Source organism: Adelges cooleyi, unplaced genomic scaffold (assembly GCF_023614345.1).
Source record: "Adelges cooleyi isolate 19-005CV unplaced genomic scaffold, UGA_ACOO_1.1 ACOO_flye_CR_arks_rails_tigmint_CR_PRNA_574, whole genome shotgun sequence".
Lineage (NCBI taxonomy): Eukaryota > Metazoa > Arthropoda > Insecta > Hemiptera > Adelgidae > Adelges > Adelges cooleyi.
The window spans coordinates 11,328,574-11,345,059 of record NW_026096268.1 but is presented as its reverse complement, the minus strand read 5'-3'; the positions used below and the strand labels follow the sequence as shown (position 1 = coordinate 11,345,059).

At 29.6% G+C, this 16,486-nt stretch overlaps 4 protein-coding genes across 4 annotated transcripts; 2 read left to right on the top strand and 2 right to left on the bottom strand.

Annotated features, from left to right (window-relative positions):
- Nucleotides 1-221: 221 nt before the first annotated feature.
- On the bottom strand, nucleotides 222-1,521 carry LOC126843031 (ubiquitin-conjugating enzyme E2-17 kDa). The gene is made up of 4 exons (XM_050580328.1): nucleotides 1,185-1,521; nucleotides 1,027-1,107; nucleotides 751-955; nucleotides 222-678 (listed from the first exon to the last, which is right to left on the bottom strand). The coding sequence occupies exons 1-4, from the start codon at nucleotides 1,226-1,228 to the stop codon at nucleotides 553-555; spliced, it is 456 nt and encodes a 151-aa protein (XP_050436285.1). The 5' UTR covers nucleotides 1,229-1,521; the 3' UTR covers nucleotides 222-552.
- A 168-nt stretch (nucleotides 1,522-1,689) lies between these two features.
- On the top strand, nucleotides 1,690-4,762 carry LOC126843331 (CD82 antigen-like). The gene is made up of 5 exons (XM_050580774.1): nucleotides 1,690-1,932; nucleotides 2,502-2,696; nucleotides 2,774-2,947; nucleotides 3,019-3,240; nucleotides 3,310-4,762. Exons 1-5 carry the CDS (start codon nucleotides 1,867-1,869, stop codon nucleotides 3,460-3,462), a joined length of 810 nt encoding a protein of 269 aa, XP_050436731.1. The 5' UTR covers nucleotides 1,690-1,866; the 3' UTR covers nucleotides 3,463-4,762.
- Nucleotides 4,763-5,353: 591 nt separating this feature from the next.
- LOC126843330 (protein abrupt-like) lies at nucleotides 5,354-7,440 on the bottom strand. The gene is made up of 4 exons (XM_050580773.1): nucleotides 7,046-7,440; nucleotides 6,753-6,935; nucleotides 6,499-6,633; nucleotides 5,354-6,434 (listed from the first exon to the last, which is right to left on the bottom strand). The coding sequence occupies exons 1-4, from the start codon at nucleotides 7,229-7,231 to the stop codon at nucleotides 6,012-6,014; spliced, it is 927 nt and encodes a 308-aa protein (XP_050436730.1). The 5' UTR covers nucleotides 7,232-7,440; the 3' UTR covers nucleotides 5,354-6,011.
- A 5,285-nt stretch (nucleotides 7,441-12,725) lies between these two features.
- On the top strand, nucleotides 12,726-14,496 carry LOC126843509 (uncharacterized). Its single transcript, XM_050581071.1, has 5 exons — nucleotides 12,726-12,843; nucleotides 13,003-13,159; nucleotides 13,715-13,773; nucleotides 13,892-14,078; nucleotides 14,434-14,496. Exons 1-5 carry the CDS (start codon nucleotides 12,730-12,732, stop codon nucleotides 14,484-14,486), a joined length of 570 nt encoding a protein of 189 aa, XP_050437028.1. The 5' UTR covers nucleotides 12,726-12,729; the 3' UTR covers nucleotides 14,487-14,496.
- The last annotated feature ends 1,990 nt before the right edge of the window (nucleotides 14,497-16,486 follow it).

Sequence of the window (16,486 nt, the reverse complement as noted above, 5' to 3'; positions counted from 1 at the left end):
GTTAGGTCAAAAAAAAGAAAAAAATATATATGTTCGTGTACTAAGTGTTTATTCATATCTAAAATTTTTAACAAAGTCGAACAGTTTTTTTTTCTTTGTAATAGAGCGTATTAATTAAATAACTTTTCCAATAAAACGTTAATAATGATAAAAATATATATATATATATAATTAAAAAAAAAATTGGTTCTAAAGTGACTTATTGCCGTCACTATCAACTTTTTATTTATACAAGACTAGGTATTATTAACTTAAAAAATAAAATTAAAAATTAAAACAACAAGTGATTTTTTTTTTTTACATTAACTATCACAAACATTTTTCTTTTGTATTAAATTAGGTTTGTATTATGTTACTTTAAGCGACAAAAAATAACGAAGGTTCGCCAAATCAATAATTATAATGTATTCATATTCATCAAATGAAAACATCGACTTTTTCGGGAAATGTGTGAATATATAAGTATGCATATATATTTAGTTTTTTTCATATTATACAGAAGTTACTAAAGATGAAAAGTGAATAATGCTGTAGACATTTAAAACCGACAAATCAATCTATAAAACTCTGTTCTACACAAGCTTTTACTCTTTTCTCGTATTCGCGTCGATTCTCCTTGTATAGTTGGGCAGCCATTGAATTGGCAGGTGAATTCGGGTTCGGGTCACTAAGTAAAGACTGAAAAAAAAACAAGCACAGCGTAACAAAGTTAATATAATACTATTTTCCACATTTAGATTTATGACTCACTTGAATCGAAGTTAGTATGGCCGAGACGTCGTAAGTAGGACTCCATCTGTTTTGTAGAATATCTAAACATATACCGCCGTCGGCATAGACGTTTGGATGAAACATTTTCGACACGAACCTGACGGTCGGCGCCTTATTTGGGTATTCTTCGGTGAACTCGATCGTCAATTTGAACGTACCGTCCTCGAACGGTGTATCGTGAGGACTGTAATGCAATGCAATTAATTGATTAGTCAATGTTGAAGACGACAACAAATGAAATCTATTGAACGTTACCCAAATATTACGGCGTTCCAAATCATAATATTGTTGTCTGTCGGCGCTCCGCTCACTCCGGTCGGCGGATCTTCCTGCAATCTAAAAAGGGGCACACACAACACTGGTAGAGATTTGCAGCAAATCTACCACTACTACTGCAAAAAAAAGGTACTTACCGTTTGAAATCTCTCATCAACCTTCTCCTGGCTGGCGTAGACATTGTCGTGCGATTCCTCTGAAAGGCTTTTACGACAACTACAACAATAGTGCAATGGAAATGTGACGTGCGACGCGACTGAGAAAAAACCAACGACGATGTCAACTGCAAACGGACATTTTGCCGTAATAACCTTTTGTCAAGTTGAATCTAAATGAAAAAAAAAAATGTAACTCGGCTGTCCTCTGCTTTTCTTTTTCTAGTATTATTATTATTATTATTATTGCTACAATATATTATTTGGAAATTGGAAACGACCCAAGGTTGTTATTGTCATCCTGGGCAGCGATGATATTTTCATTTATCACACAAGACTAATATTGGAAAATATCGTCGCTGCCAGTGCTGCCAGCCGCTGAGACCGCCCCGGGCGCGCCCGCAGTGTAGCCAACCGACGAACGGTTGCGTGATAACGGGCGTGTTGTTTTTGTTGTTGTTGTATACATATAGTGATAATAATAATATGAGATCGACGTGGGTAGTGTAGTAAACTGTAGTTGTGTACTCGTAACTTAGACAGTTCTGACAACGACATGACCATTTAAGGAAAGCGCAAAGCTGTCAAAGTAGCAAAAGTTTGCTCGACCCCCGCCGCCGTACGTTTTTATTCGTTTTTGTGGTACGAGAAAATTACATTGAAAATGGCTTTGACCGGATGTTATGCGTTTATGAAGCACGTAGTTACACTGCTCAATATTCTTTATTTGGTAAGTATCGGCCTATTATTGGGCAGGACTCGAGCCGTTCCGACATCTGGCCACCATCTGCTGACTTTTTTTTTTTTTTTTTATGAAAATTGTTTCATTATTATTACGGTGACCGCCTGTCCTGATAATATTATAGCATTCGCACTAAAATCGTTTAAAAATAATAATATGTTTCCTCCTAGGAGAAGCGTTAATCGTATAAATCGGTCAGGTCGTGACGCTGGAATGCAATGGCTGAAATTCAGTGTCTTACGTTAAATTGTATAATTTTACCTAACAAATGTTATTAATATAGGCTAAACAAAAATTTTGCTCTAAAACGTTGTACCATCTGTTGGAAAAACAGTAATTTATAATAATACAACTTGCAATTGGTTATCAGGTTTTTTAAAAACTGTAATAACCACTTGGCACATATTTTTATTGAACAAGACGAGCGACTGCTTAATACGGTTTTTTTTTTTTTAACTGGCTCGAGTGATTCCGTCTTAGGCAGATTTCACCGACGGGAGGAAATAAATAACGACAATAAAATATTTGTGTGATTAAAACCTTTCTTGTCATTTTAGCTATGCGGATTTCTGTTGATGGTGCTAGCAATATGGATGTGGGTGGATCCGACTTTTTCGATAAGTATGACCCAGGACGAAGCGAGTTACTATACTGGTGTATATTTGATTCTATTTGTGGGTGCTTTGCTGTTAATCGTCGGCTTCCTCGGTTGCGCCGCTGCCATCAGTGAATCTCAGTGTTCACTTGTCCTGGTAACATCCGCTGTCAAGTTATATTACTCACGTAAATGTATTTTATTTTACAATATTCTTTCGACTTTGGTTTTCAGTACTTTTGCTTATTGCTCACCGTTCTTGTGGCCCAAATATCAGCTGCTATTTGGATGTATGCCAACAACTACAAACTAGAAGAATTGGTCAAACACACTGTAAAAACAACTGTTCAATCAGAATACGGTGTCATACCGGGTCGTACCGAAACATTTGACGCTATCCAAAGTGGTGTAAGTTTGAGCCTTGATGCAGCAATACTTGATGACACGCATTGTAAACAAATATCGTTATTTAATTTCAGCTTGAATGTTGCGGCGGATCGGGACCTTTTGATTGGGCTGGAAGCAAGTATAATAATCCGGAGACGGATAAAATGGAAAGTCTTCAACTAGCAATTAGCTCTCCGCAACAGTCGTATAAAATACCGGCGTCCTGTTGTAAAGCCACTGCTGTACCGAAACAATGTTCAGAAGCGCAAACTGCCGTGGCCTCTGGACCGGTGTCAAATTTAATTTATTCCGAGGTATTATACAGGCGCAAAACATTTGTTTACAATTACGGTCGAGTTATAATTTTGTATTCATGTTTTTAGGGTTGCACCGAAAAGCTGTTGTACACCTCGCGTAAAAGCATGATTATGTTCTTAGTGGTTTTGGTTGCAATCGGTTCGGTCGAGTTCTTCGGCCTAGTGTTGGCGCTGATACTGTGTTGTGCCATACGGGCTGTTAATACTTACAAAAATTAAAACCCGAAGACAACAACAACAACCCAATCGGTCCGCTCGCCCTCTTGTATAAGTCTTGGAACACTATGTGGTCAATATCATAAGACAGCAAGACAACAAATTCTATCCATCATAATATTATGAATTATGGTAGATAGGTTTATGACCGATAAACAAATTTGTTAACCGGGAGTTGGTAAAAACTTTTTCTTTTTTTTTAGACCAATTAAAAAAAATTGGTCTAAAAAAAAGTGTTCAACACACTGCGAATTGTGACCGATCGGGTTAACATCAATGCAAACAAATGACAAATCAGATCAAATTATTCCTCCGATGTATATAAGATAACATACGTGTGTAAATTATATCTATTGTGCCTGAAAACGTTTTTAAACAATTCTAGAATCTCCTATTTACGTTACATCACATTTTGAGTTTTTACAATATATTATCGCATCTGTGTTTTGCTTAAATTAAAAATATCGTACGAGTCAAATATCGTGTTTACAATTTTTTAAAGGTATTACGTCGTTTTATTTTTGTTTTACATAAACACTGATTTGTGTTCTATTTGATGTTTATTATATTATTACAATTTTAGTCGAACAATATTTATTTCATTGTTATTAGTAGTACTGATACGGTTTTGATCTTTATCTAGCAGCTTGTAATAACTAAATTTAGTTATTAAAAGTTTGTAATAAAACAGTTTTATCCTATTTCCCCCCCCCCCCCCGTAAAATTTCTATAAACGAAATACAAATACTTTAATTTTCTTAAGTAAGAATTCCATGACTGTTATTAAAATTGTATTACTATTATTATTATTAATTACTATAACTATAAATATTCACAAATGTGTTCGTGTGTTTTTTTTTATTATTATATAATTTATATTGTTATTTTTTAGAAAATAGATTAGGCACTAATAATTATTTATAATGCTGTCTAATATGTATTGTGGTTTTTAAATATTTTTTTTATTATTTTTATACTGTTTGTTCGTATTTCATGTTTGCCAGTGTAACGCACGAGTCACGTGTCATATTTTAAGTCTTGATAATTATTTAAAATAGCAGACATTAGTCATTTAATTTTAATTTTTATTATTTTGTATAATAATCGCTAATTTCAGCTAACACTAGTTCCTAGTCTTAATTATGTACATTATTTTACTAGAGTTAACAACAACTAGACTTTTAGCCGAGTCGTTGAGTAATTATTACCCAAATTGTATTTTAAGTTACAATGGTGTACTGTACACAATCATTGAACGATAATACCGCTTTATCATAATAAACATTTAATAATATCTAATTTATAAGAAACAACGAGTGTACTTGGAATTTCATTATATCATCTGACAGATTGCGAGTCGCAACCTTCATCCTTAATTATCGAGCGGTTTTGTTTCCATTTTTGAGTACGCACTGGACTTCTCGATAACTTGACATGGATGTGAAATACAATACTGTTTATTTTTTGGGATCAAAGTTGTACTCTGTAGCTAACACAAAAAAACCGTTCATTTATCAAATTGTTTCTCAACCCATGTTTAGGTTGGATTATGCCTATATAAGCTACACTAATGGTAATGACTTTATAATGATGATGATGACATTCTAATGATGATGATGATGATGATGACATTCTAATGATGATGATGATGATGCAGCACCTACATTAGGCGTCGACAACAATGTAATATTCAAACTGTGACTGGGTTTTGTAAAAAAAGTTTTTATTCAAAATATATATCGTCTCCAAAATCTTGTCGTCAGTATCATCACCGTACCGACAGAAATGTCTCGACCTATGAAATACGCCATAAAACATGAGTACAACTAAAGAAAGAAGATTTGAGAAACTTAAATTTATATTTAACCAAATCTTCCACACGACAACAACGCGAATTTTTATATACACAATATATATTATATTTGTACATTATTAGTTTTTTTTTTTACAACAACAACATATTAAAAAATAAACTTTTACAAGTAAACAATAATAATTACAAGATAAATAATATAGAAAATACTCTACTACAAATCCAACAGTCTTAACAACAACTAAACATTTTTAGACCGTAGTTTAAACAGTAGTCGTCACTTATGTAGGTTATTCGTATTATTGTGTATTAAAACAAAACATTTAAGTTTATATTCCGAGATCAAAAAAATTATAAAATTAAAAATACAAATTACTAACAAAAATAAAATAAAATTTGTGTGATCTTTTCAATTTGTTTTTTATTGCACATAGTTAGTGGCGGTTTTAGGGAGACAACAAAATAGCCTCTAAAACACATACATTTTTGGAAGACAAATCTAGTTTTTATTAGTACAATATGATATAGTTGTGTTGGAAATTAATTATCAAACTGTGTATCTATTTACACATAACAATAATTAATTGCGGTGATCAAATATTGACTTGATAAAACTCAGCTTAATCAATAAATGCACTGAATTGATTTACAAGTTGAAAACAATTTTGGAAAATAATAGAAATAGTCAACGAAAATTTGATTTTACAAAACTTTTTTTTATATTAATTTTTCTTCACAACTAATGGGGATGCAGACTCTGATCAAAACAAGATGCTGTAATTTGTTGCTGGCTACTGGTTTGGGGCTTTAACTGTAATCGTTCTGTCGAATCCGATTGATAATGGATAGTATTTGACGTGTACGGTATGTTTGGATCGGATGGGTTTTGAACTTTAGATGGTAACATTTCGTGAAAACTTATAAAGTGACGTCGTAAATATAACTTGTTCTTGAATGTTTTACCACACAAAGGACAGACGACACAACCTGGTTTATGAATCAGTTCAATGTGTTGCCTCAAATTCGACAAGCTACTATACTGTCGTCCGCACTCGGGACAAGGCCTCGGGTCCAACGAATGGAATTTTTGCTTGTCGGGTGTTGACATTGGAGCCGCTTCAACCGACGATGGCCAATAACTGCCTTCCACTTTCCTTCGTTTCTAAGTGAAAATAAATTTAAGTCGGTCATTATAAAGGGTTTAATAAATCAAATAATTAACATACAGCAGTTTCATTAGTGTCGACGAGCTGATTAAATCCAGAAAACAATCCATTACTGTGTCCGTCTACCGGATCGACAATTTCATTTTTCGGTACGTCTTGTTCTATAGCTTCACACAGCGAAGGCGAAACCGAACTCTAAAATATATTATGAAAGTACAAGATAGTTGGCAAGATTAACAAGTTCCAAAAGTTGGCTCGTTTGTTGAAAATATCTGTTCTGTCATTAGTATTATTATTATGTGTCTACTGGGTACCTCGTTTTTGTTTACATCGTTCTGAAATCCTTGTACGTTGAACGTTTTGGCCAATTTGAAAAACCTGTCGACGTTGTTTTGGTTGACGTGAACCTCTCCCAAGTACATAAAATCTATCAGCATTTTCATAAGTTCATATTCGACATTGTGCATTATGACTGTAACGTGTTTTGACGGATTCATCTGGAAAAAAGCAATCGTGCAAAGCTATTATTATATTATATTGATTGAACAATAAATTCTAAAAAAGCTGCTGAAAATTGTTAAATAACAAATCTGAGTAATATGCCTACCAATAATATTTTTTTAAAATAAGAACTGCATGCGGACAAAATAATTTTGTGGGCTTTTATGAACTGATCGTCGCAGCACAGCGTCACGTCCACAAACCGTTCGTCATTGCGCAAAGATTCGAATTCACACATGAAATGTGATGGGAAATCTTTCCATCGCATGCTATACTGGCTAGAAGTTTCCATTTGACTGCCAAATCAAATACAGTCGGTTGTAAATAAATAGTATCAAAACGTGCAACGATTATTAACAGCTAGTAGTTATTATAAATAAATGTATTATTCTATACGTCATGTGTAATAATAATAATAATAATTTAATACAATATTATATTTTTTTCTCGTTAGCAAAATATAGATTATTATTATAACAAAATTCGAACTTAGAAGTTCAAACAATCAAATCTCTTAGATAACTACTATCGTTAATCATTTATCAAAATATATTATTTTCTCAGACTCGAATACGAAAACCGTGGTTAAGGAAGCCGACCAAATACGGTGAGTGGGAGGTACGGTAATGTACTATCATTAATAAGACCGTACGGTAATTACCGTACGTCAGGCAACACTGCCAAGTGCACGACACAGAGCCACTCGAAGGGGTACCAACATAATATACGATATGTATTTTATTTGAAAATGCACGGTTATTGTTCGTGTATGTTGTGCGGCCTACACTACATATTATAACGGAGTAATATAATTGGATAACAAAAAAAAAAAAAAGAATTCATATCCATTTGTATAATAAACACTGTTAGACTATTTTTATAATTACTCAATAGGATTTATTGTCAACTGTTGTCACGCTAAAACCGGAATGATAGTAAAAAAATGCATTAAAACCCTTATAATTGCTAAAATATAGTTCCTAGAGAGCTGGAAATTGTTTTAAAAGTTGCAGAATATTCTCAAGCGAGTTGTCATGTAGTTTATATTATGTGGATTTTAGATTTTGGAACAACTCTAGTGTATCTAGTCTAAAACAGTAGAGAAACAATCTAAATAGAGTGATATCGCTTGATACAACTTTTAAAGCAAAAAATATAAAATTGTTAGCTTAATTTATATGTGAAAATAGTGTAAAATGGGTATAAAATATAATAAGAGACAATAACAGACATGCCAGTGCTAGTGGTTTATACTTTATGACATTAATTTATAATATTTTTGGAAAAAAAATTTCGTTTTAACAGCAATATAATATAATATTTTCAAGTCAACCTACGCCGTTATGTACATAATTTAAATTAATGATTTATTTAAACGAATTAACATGATTGAACATTCTGTAAAATGCCAATCTGAGAAGGTATTAAATGGACCACGCCCCAAAAGTATAGGGTAAAATTGAAAACCAATACCAAATTCGGAATTTGCTATGGCAAACACATAAAATGTGATACCTTTATTGTAACAAGATAGTTTTAAAAATATTTTAGCTTCGATGCTAAGCTAAGAAGGTATTAATTTTGTGTTCTTTAAAATAAATAGTGGGATATAAGGTATAGTAATATTATAAGTACAAGGTATGTTATGTTTGAACCTTGATTCATTCGTTTAAAAAAAAAATCAGTTTAACAACAGTGGAAATAAATAAAATATTCCTAACTTAACTTGAGTTGGTTCGCTAGTGTAATCATATGAAAGAAACTTAAAAATATTATACTAATAATATACAAATAATTAAACGTACCTACAGTGCCAAAAGCCAAAAGTTAATGCCACTTCGGAGGCATTAAACCTAATAGCCTAAAATGGTTAAACATAGTTGACTTTTGTTTTTGCATTTCAGCATTGATTGACTTTTCCTAAATCTTTGTGTTTTTGTTTTGAATGTACAATATAATTTTTTATCAATGTAGTATTAATAAAAAAGTATTTAGAATAGACCTATATCTCCAATCTAATTTTCAGCTCTAAAATCTTCAAAAAATTTAATTTTTTCCGATTTTGATAATACTCTCGACTTTACAGTTAAAATAATAGACTATATATTTTTGGATATGTCTTTTTTATTATCAGAAACAAAGACATAACTGCTAAGGTTAGTTTATATTTTTTATAAGCTAAAATCTAGTTATTCAACATTTTTATAAATTTATAATGTTTAAAAAAAACATTTACAATTCACCCAAATATAACAGTAATCGATTAAAACAAGAAAAAAACACACACACCCTTTAGAATTTTAAGAATTAATACATATACCTTGAATTTTTATTTAAATTAACTTAAATTTAATACTTTAAAATGTGTAACATTTTGAATACAGCGAACGGCGATAAGATGTTGTAGCCCTGAAATATTGATATAAAAATAAATTTATAATGCGATAATAGTACAATATGTAAAATTATATAAAATCTAATATCCTTCAGTAGGGGAAGTCAGCAGTCTTCAAGAGCAACAAGGTGTAACCAACAGTGATAAAATTACTCTAAAAAAACTTTGTAGAAGATAGTATAAAGCATATATTTGTATTTCTAGTACTTCAATACCTTTGAGGTTGATCGTCTGTTTTTGACATTTTCATGTCTTAGCTCTGGCACATAACCGAAAAAAGCGTTATCAAAAAAGCGTTACCAAAAAAGAAATAGGGTTGAAGATGAGGTTAGGGGTGGGAATGGGAATGGGGTTGGGGGTGAGAATCAGCCGGTAAATAACCAAAAAAAAGTGTTACCAAAAAAGCGTTACGCTGTCACGCGCCGCAAGGTAACAAAAACTACGAAGCGACGACGAAAGACAATTATCGGATCCATTTCGAATATTAATCTGTTACGCTGTTATCTGATATGAGATAAGAGATATGTTGTACGTTCAACGCTCAAATTAGAACTAAATAATAAATTCAAAATAGTTTAATTCTCTATGTTAAGTTACTTTTGGCCAGATAATAAACACTACAATTTTATATTAAATAAGATTCAAATCGATTTAATCGTGTTCAGATGACCTTCATATTTTTTAGTTTAATATGAAAACATGATATTATTTGAACAATATTCGTGCAAAACTAAATTTCTGCTTTTGTACTACAACTTGATAATGGATTTCAATTCCCGACGAGTTGTAGAATAGTATTATACAATATACATGATTTACGTTGCTTAATATATAGTTTTGGGGTTAAGTATAATATGGTTTTTGCTAATATCCTATCAAGAAACATTCGTACATTATATTATATCAGATAGTTTGGTATCGCTTTTATAAAATGTGCACTGGTAACATAATATCTGCTGCTTTTTCTTTTCAAATTGATAAATTCGTAAAGCCCTGGGTTCTCTGTATTTTATTTTGTTTATTATGCCTTGTCGAAGCATGGTTGATAGTAAATGTTTATAAAATTTATAATAATAATAGTAATACACTTGCCTTCGCCGCTGTACAAACTTATCTAGCAATGACTGTAACTTACATATTTTTTAGTTTAATATGAAAACATGTTATTATTTTAACAATACACGTGTAAAATATTGTTCTGCTTATGTACTACAACTTTACGTCTATATGAGGCACCTGTCTCTTAGAGTTTGACATCTTCATTCACCCCATACGAGTTTCATACATGCGCAAAATTTGAATTATCTTAACAGAGATCAATTAAGTCTTTCGACATTTTAAGAGCCGTTTTCTTATAATTGTACACACAATATTTACTTATTTTGGAAGACCGTTTACCACCTTAAATGAGTTTAAATAAACATATATTTAAATCAGATGATATAATATGACTTTTATAAATTATGTAGACGGATAAATATTTTTTAAGTAACTCCTCAGGAATTGAAACTAAAGAATATTATATTTTATATCATTTTACATATTGTATTATTATCGCATTGTAAATTTATTTTTATATCAAAATTTCAGAGCTACAAATTTACTACAAAATCATATCGCCGTTTTCTGTATTAAAAATGTCAACATTTTAAAGTATTCATTTTAAGTTTATTTAAATAAAAATTAAATATTTATTCATTAATTCATAAAACTCTAAAGGGCGTATCAATTTTTTTAAATTAATTACTGTACTATTTTATGACTTGTTAATTTTATTTTTAAATGTTATAAATTTATAAAAATGTTAAATAAATCGTTTTCTGATTATTATTAGTATTCATCTAATTAACCTAAGCTGCTGTCTCTATTTCTGATAATAAAAAAATACATATATTAATAAATATAATATTTAATTTTAACTGGAACGTTAAGAATATTACCAAAATCCAAAAAAAGTTAATTTCTTGAAGATTTAAGAATAGAAAATTAGACTGGATATATTTGTCTAATCTGAATACTTTTTTTTTATTACATTGATCAAAAAATGATGAACGTTTTAATCAACGTTGTTTGTAGTGTTCAATAATAATGTAAATGAAATGATGTGATACATTTTTTTTGAATAACTTGTCAGGAATTGAAATCCACTATCAAGTTGTAGTACATAAGCAGAAATTTTATTGCAAGAGTACTGTTCAAACAAAAACATGTTTTAAATATTTTATTTAATATACTGTATGAATACTTCACGTTTAAATATTAACATTTTTTGTAGTTATAACAAATAATATAAGGTTTAGCTTTGTATTTTGCCAGGAATTAAAAATGTTATGCCTGGCAAGATACAAACACAAGTGTTATCGACCAAATCACAAGAGTTTTTTTGAAATAACATTTTGGTTGTTTTACAACCGTTGTTGTTTTTTTAAGACCCAAGTGTTTTAATCTAAAATATAATTTTTTATTAATTAAAACATTGTCATTATCAAAAGTTGACTACTTTTTGTAGTAACAAATAATGTAAGTTTTAGCTTGTTAACATGTTTTATATTAAAAACAAATAAATGTTAAGGTAACAGAAAATAGAAACTTTTAGGAAAAAAAATATCAATAACTGTTTAAGCCCTATAAGATAGTGAGTGGATCATTTTAAAATGGTCAACTAGTATAAATATAATTCTATTGCTTAAAAGAAATTTGTCGTTATGTACATAATTTAAATTAATGATTTATTTTAACAAAATTTAACATTCTGTAACTTCAATGCCAACTTGAACTACCAAATTTGAAATTAGCCACGGCAAATACGATAATATCTTAATTATGTTATAGTAACAAGAAAGTTTTAAAAATAATTTTATGTTCTTTTTTTATATGTCACCAGTATAATACTAAACTGTTATTCAAAGAAATTATAAATGAACCTTGATTCATTGGTTTAAAGAAAAACAGTTTGACAATAGTGGAAATAAATCAAATATTTCTAACTTGACTTGAGTTAGCTCACTAGTATCAGCTATGTGTATTAGAAACCTAATACAAATATTAACTGTCCAAAATAAAAATAATTTTATGGAAGTGATTTAAGAAAAAGAATAATTTGTCCATACAAAAATTTAGTTATAATAAAGCTAAAAAATACCGTTTTGTATTGTTGTTTTTGATGAGTAAACAGGTAATAGCTAAATTTGTTGTGTTTGTCAAACGCAAAACAACTACTATTTTTTTTTTAAACTCATAGGCTATAGCCACGATTATTTATTTAAAAAATAAATTTTAAACTATATTGAACAAACAAAATACATATGCGTTTATACATCTTTTATACGCTTTACACTGAATTTGCTATAACAGAAGCCATTCTAAGTTTTAAACAACTGAGAAACAGTAGTCGAATGTTTTATGCACTGAAAAAAAAAACAATAATGGATTTTAAAATTTGTGTATTGTTTTTACATTTGTTTGTTCACTTTAATACAGCTAATGCAGGAATTTGCGAAAATCCATGGGTAATTTTAAATTTTTTCTATCTAATTATATGATTTACTCGAAAAATGTAATTCTCTTTAAATCTATTGATTAATATAATAATAAAAAATCGAGACACATTAATTCTATAACAGTAGTATTCACATTGTGTATTAAAAATAGGAATGTAATAATTTTAGAGATTGAGGGATCTTTTTAGAGCGGTTTTATATGATAGTTCGCAATCTGACAGTGTTACCGAGGCTACAGTAACGAAGTACATAAATAAACCAGAGGCGCGCAAGAGATTTGGATTTAGTAATGAGGATGCCAAAAAGATAATCGATTCCGTGTATGGTACGTTGAATAATATTAATTCATTAATACATATTGTAAAACATATAAATATGAAATGTGAAAACTAATAATCACTTTGATGTTGTAACATAAATAAATGTCCATTAGTATTGGGTAGTTTGTTTTTTCCTGCATTTCTGCGGAGTATTAATACTATTATGAAAAATGCGTCGAGGATAAAAAAATGTAGAAGGCGTCTGTAAAGGTTGTTAGGTAGAACTAGTTACAATAAAAATATAAAACGCTTTTATCTTGTTTTTTACAATTCGTGTTGGAGTGTTAAACTTTTTATAACGGCGACACTAATTGTAGTTAATATTGAAATATTCATTTTACGACAATCCCCAAGAAATTGTATTTTTAACGCGATTGTAGTTTGTTAGAAAACTGACTAGCGGACATATAAAATTATTGTTTTTAGGTGTAGTACCCTTAATGGCCATATATTGTTCATAAAAACGAAATAATAATAATTAAAACCCCTCCTTCCGTTACAGTATAATAAATATAGTTTGATAAATTTTAATGTCCGTACTTTTATTTAATGATTTCTAGTTGGAGAAATGACAGAAAGGGAATTTGTAGCATTAGTAACATCAAAATTTACTTATCGTGTAATTATAATTTTTTTTAACCTAGTGAATAATATAATAGTTATAATTATAGATAAATTATTTCTATAATAGTATTTTTCACATTTTGTATTAAAAAACTAACATTTTATGATTTTAGCAACTCGCAAAAATTTATAATGACATTGATGATGAGTCTGCAAAACCAATGAAAATTGGTAGTCTTAAATTATTCGCTGTCCATTTTCCAATTACCAAGAAAATTGTTAGGAGTTACTTGATGAGGGAAAAAGAACAATATAATCTAAGTGTAACGGATGTCGAAAATATAACTGAACCATTAGAGGGTACGTAGACAGTACAAGTTTTAAAAATGTAAAAAGCTTTTGTCCACTTTTTTAACGAAATATGTTACAAAAATTTATTAAAAAAAATTTAATGACGATTAGACTGATTTTAATTAATATCAAAATATTAATTTTATAACACTGCGTATGACATTTTTTTTAAGCACGATTTAAAATTATTTAACTGAATAAGCGGACAGACAAAATTATTGATTTTAGATTTCTTTTCATAATAACCGTTATGGCCAAACAGTGTACATAAAAACACAATAATAATATTTGCAACCACTCAATTCGTTACATCATTGTAAAGTTTGTTACATTTTAATGTGAATAATTTTAAAATTAATTCTAGATTACAATATGACTTGGGAAGCATTTTATAAATTAATGATTTTTAAATACTAAAACGTCAGCCGGTGGTGGATTTTAACATTTGCAGCCGTAGGCAAGTAATTTTTCACCCTTACACAATACCGTTTTAGTTATAATATATTGTTTTGGCTGATAACTTGTTTTAGTGTGATAAATAAAAATAAAAATAGTGAACATGATTTAGGCGTTTTAAGTTAATGATTAGGTGTCCAAATAGAGAATACAAAAATTAAAAGCGAGTACAGAGGTACCGGGCATCACGGAGATGGAACAAAAATAATTTTTAAATCATTTCGTAGCGCGCTGTTATTTTAAGTTTAAGATTTAAAAAATGTTTTGTTTTTTATTTTAAAAAAAACACTCCTATCTTTTAAATTCGAAAAAACGTCTCGAAACATGACATATTTTTCATCTTAAAACAATAACGTGCTTTTTGAAAAAAAGTCAACTAATTGCAAATTGTTTTATGAAATATTCTTTAAGCTATGGAGTCTGAACTCTATAATATTACTCTACCGTTATGTGTGCATTGACAAATTAAACAAATATCAAGAAAAAAATTAATCCAAATGAGTAAACAAGTTTATAGTATCTAATGAGAAAAAGAGGAAAATTACCTTTTAATCGTGGTAAATTTCGGGTTGTTTTGTTAGAATAGATAAATGGTCAACAAATATCTGAGAATAGTAACAACATAGTAACAATATTTGTAAACACACGATCAACCCTAAAAATATAGAAGTACAAAATTACAATTATATGCTTATTACTATCTTCTAAAGAATTATTTTTGGAGTAATTTTATCACTTTTGACTACACCTATCTATTATTCTTTAGGACTCCTGACTTCCTCAACTGAAGGATATTACATTTTATAAAGTTTTACATAATGTACTATTATCGCATTGTAAATTTGTTTTTTTATATCAATATTTCAGGGCTACAAATTTATTACAACATCTTATCGCCATTAGCTGTATCCAAAAAGTCAAACTTTTTCAAGTGTTAAATTTAAGTTTATTAAAATAAAAATTCAAGGTTTATGTATTAATTCTTAAAAACCTAACGGGTGTGTGTTTTTTTTTGTTTTAAATCGATTAATGTACTATTTGGGTGTATTGTAAATTTTAGTTTTAAACAATATGAATTTATAAAAATGTTATATAATTAGTTTTCAGCTTATTAAAAATATAAATGAACCTGAGTTTTGTTTCTGATATTAAAAAATTACATTTAAAAATGAGTATAGTATTTAATTTTAACTGTAAATTTGAGAGTAATATAAAAAAAAAAAAAGAATTTCATGAAGATTTAAGATTAGAAAATTAGACTGGAGATATACACAGTAAAATAACAAACAAAACCCCGTTACAACTCCTAAACTACGATATGTACATCGATAAAAAATGTCACATCGATACAGGGAAGCTTTTAGCTTCGATGTAGAGCGGCGAAGGTATTGGTTTTACTCTGATGTGGGCTTTTTTTCGATCTGTATACACTGTAACTTTTTTAATACTAAACCAATTCCTTCGAGTAGCAACTCTACAAATCACAAATTTCATCTAATTGGTACTTTTTTTGGGGGGGGGGGGGGGGTAAATGTTGAAAAAGTTTATTTCTTCACAGTCCAAATTTGAAAAAAAACCGTACGAGTTTTTAAGTTAAAACTTTTAAAGGCTATAATTTCGATAAAAAAAAGTCGGATCGAGTTGAAATTTTTAAGGAATATTTATTTGGTATACCCGCACACGTCAGTTGTATTAAATTAAAATTAAACCTATTTCCCAATCAAGTACAAACGTGATGTATCAGATGTGAGAAACGAAAAAAATAGTGTTATTTTTTGTTCTATTGGCATCATCGTGTGTATGAACGCCATGTTGTTGAGCGCTCCTATCTGCTATGTAATGAAAATATGAAATCAGTTGATACAAAATACTGTATATTGTTTCAAATATTATTTCTAAATCTTGTCTATAAAAACGCTAGTTTTTTTTTTGGTTGTAACTTGTATTGCGGAGTAAAAATT